This window comes from Centroberyx affinis, unplaced genomic scaffold (genome assembly GCF_046629955.1).
Source record: "Centroberyx affinis isolate AG114_WGS23_722 - 3 ecotype Tasmania unplaced genomic scaffold, CSIRO-AGI_Caff_v1 ptg000554l_1, whole genome shotgun sequence".
Lineage (NCBI taxonomy): Eukaryota > Metazoa > Chordata > Actinopteri > Beryciformes > Berycidae > Centroberyx > Centroberyx affinis.
The window spans coordinates 118,343-120,742 of NW_027279198.1; the positions used below are offsets into that span (position 1 = coordinate 118,343).

Here is a 2,400-nt window from a genome sequence, read left to right on the forward strand (position 1 = left end):
AGACTATAAGGAGTTAATTGTTTAACCAAAACATACACCTTAATTGTTTGATAGAACTCCAATTTAACTGCACAACGGAAAGTTGAAATCCACGCTCGGTACAACAAAATGAGCGGTTCCACAGCATGAAATGGGCCATTTGGTCACGCAATTGTTACAGCACTGTAGCAGTACGGTTCACATGGCTATACGAGAGCATCCTTTTCATTGTAACATAAATTTAATTGAAAATTCAAGCCTTTAATGCATACCCTGCACACCACCAACTCCATCCATAAAAGGTAAACTTAAGCTTACGATAAAAAAAAGAATAATTCAAAACTCACCGAAGTAGACTCTTAAAATAAAGGGACATTCTAGTAAGCCTACTGGCTGTCAAAATCCTCATTTACAGTCTTTGCCTTGCGTTCCTGGTTTGCATGTAAAAAGATGAGGGCATCAACGTGGGCAGGATGAAGGATTGATTGCTGTCGGGTGATGGTATTCCCGGCCAGAGAGAAAACCCTTTCACTGGGGGTACTGGTAGCTGGAACGGCCAAGTAGCGTTGAGCCAGCTTGGCTAATCGAGGGAACTGGTCCTGGTTGTGGGCCCACCACTGCAGTGGGTTTTCCATCGTGGGAATGTGCGGTGTTAAGAAATAACCACGGGCCTCCTCAGCTGCAGTGATGTAGCGACACGCTTTCCTCCCGCTTTCATAGTGGGGTCCGTAAAGTTGCTCAAAATCATTCTCCAGCCTGTTTTTTTTCACCATTACCGGCTCAGCTCCATCGTCAACAGTTTCATCAGCTTGGGCATCCTCATTTTCACCTGCGGTGAAAATTAATAACGCTCAGTTTCCCATACAGGAGACAATTTAAGTAAATTGTACCAAATAAGTTTTCAATAGTATAGCATGTCGAGCTGTATCTTAAAGCTAGCCTATATTAAACTGTATCATGACAAAAACAATAATTTCACAGTCTTGACAAACTGGATTAATAGACTGGTTTAATGCTGGCCCAGCTCACTGGGTAGACCTACCCGTAGCTGCAGGCGGTTCCCTCTCATCTCGCAGCAGCCTATTCAGGTGGTCACAGGCGTCCTCTCTCATGCTCTCTGGGATGAACTGAAGATGCTTGAAGTGGGGGTCTAGCATGCTGGCCACAATGGGGATGGATTCTGCCAGGCCATCGGACTCCAGTTTGAAGCGAGTTTCCAGCTGTCTTCGCACCGCATTCTTGAAAGAGCGAATAGCACCCAGGTCTGATGCCTGGACACACAGAGTGGTGTTGATCACGTTGAAAAAACCGGATAGATAAAAGACAGCCCAATATGCAACTCGCCACACATTACTTTGGTAGCCTTTGCCAGGGGTCGTAGCACGGGAATCAGCTGTTCCACCAGCTCCCACTGTGACGCTCTCATGGCCAGTGATTTCTGGACACTTGGCTTTGTGACTGTTTCATCCGCGAGGACAGATTGCACGGGTATCCTCTGCTCAAACAGCCGCTCGAGCATGTCGAAATTCGAGTTCCACCGAACCGGACAGTCATTTTGGAGTGTATTGGCTTTTATGCCCAGCTGTTCCTGCCGTTTCTTCAGGGCGCAGGTTGCCAGTGCTGAGTGGCGAAAATGACTGACAAGACGCCTTGCTGCATTGATGGCCTTCGCAATATCAGGTAGGACTAAACCAGCTTTTATTGCCAACTGTAGAGTATGCCCGGTGCATCCTAGGTCTTTCGGAAACAGCTCACACAGCTCCGTGGCCAGGTTCATGCTGGCGTTATCGTGGACTGTGCAAAATGCCAGTAGGCCCCAGGGGCAATGTTGACAGCTGTATGTCTCTCTGGCATAATAGAGGTATGCAGCACTCAACTTCCACGTGTCTGTAATGTAATGGACAGTTACTGTAATGTAGGGCTCCATGGTGGAAGATGTCCACAGGTCGGTTGTTAGCGACACAGTCCTGCCTTTCATCTCCTTCTCAATGTTCTCTCGCAGGGTGTCATACTGATGCGTGATGGTAGCCCACAGTGTAGCATAAGACGGGACAGTGTAGCCTGGTTCAAAAAAATGCAGCATTTCTCTAAAGCCTTCCCCGTGTACTGCAGCCAAAGGTCTGATGTCTTTGACAATGAAATTCACTAGCAAACCCGTGATCTGCTGTCGTTTCTTGTCTGTTAAAGCAGGCCGTTTGGTAAAGTTGTTCATTGACGTCTGTACAAGAGTAGGATTGTCGGTCTTTCCTTCACTGCTGCTAGCTAACGGATGCCGTTTCAGATGAGTGTGCATGACACTTGTACTTCTGTTGTACTTTAGGACTGATTTGCATATTTTGCAGGTAACAGTGGTATTTGTTTCATCTTTTGTGAAGTACTTCCACACACTTGATGCGTAAGTCTGTGTTTGCTGCAAAAACT

At 46.7% G+C, this 2,400-nt stretch overlaps 1 protein-coding gene across 1 annotated transcript; it reads right to left on the bottom strand.

Moving 5' to 3' along the window:
• Positions 1-365: 365 nt before the first annotated feature.
• On the bottom strand, positions 366-2,191 carry LOC139643010 (E3 SUMO-protein ligase ZBED1-like). The gene is made up of 3 exons (XM_071518122.1): positions 1,334-2,191; positions 1,022-1,250; positions 366-808 (listed from the first exon to the last, which is right to left on the bottom strand). The coding sequence occupies exons 1-3, from the start codon at positions 2,189-2,191 to the stop codon at positions 366-368; spliced, it is 1,530 nt and encodes a 509-aa protein (XP_071374223.1).
• Between the last annotated feature and the right edge of the window lie 209 nt (positions 2,192-2,400).

Coding starts and splice junctions, on each gene's coding strand:
- LOC139643010 (XM_071518122.1), bottom strand. CDS start 2,191: ATGAACAACTTTACCAAACGGCCTGCTTTAACAGACAAGAAACGACAG. Junction 1,251..1,333: donor CCCTGGCAAAGGCTACCAAA/GTAATGTGTGGC, acceptor CTGTGTGTCCAG/GCATCAGACCTGGGTGCTAT. Junction 809..1,021: donor GGAACCGCCTGCAGCTACGG/GTAGGTCTACCC, acceptor TTTTCACCGCAG/GTGAAAATGAGGATGCCCAA.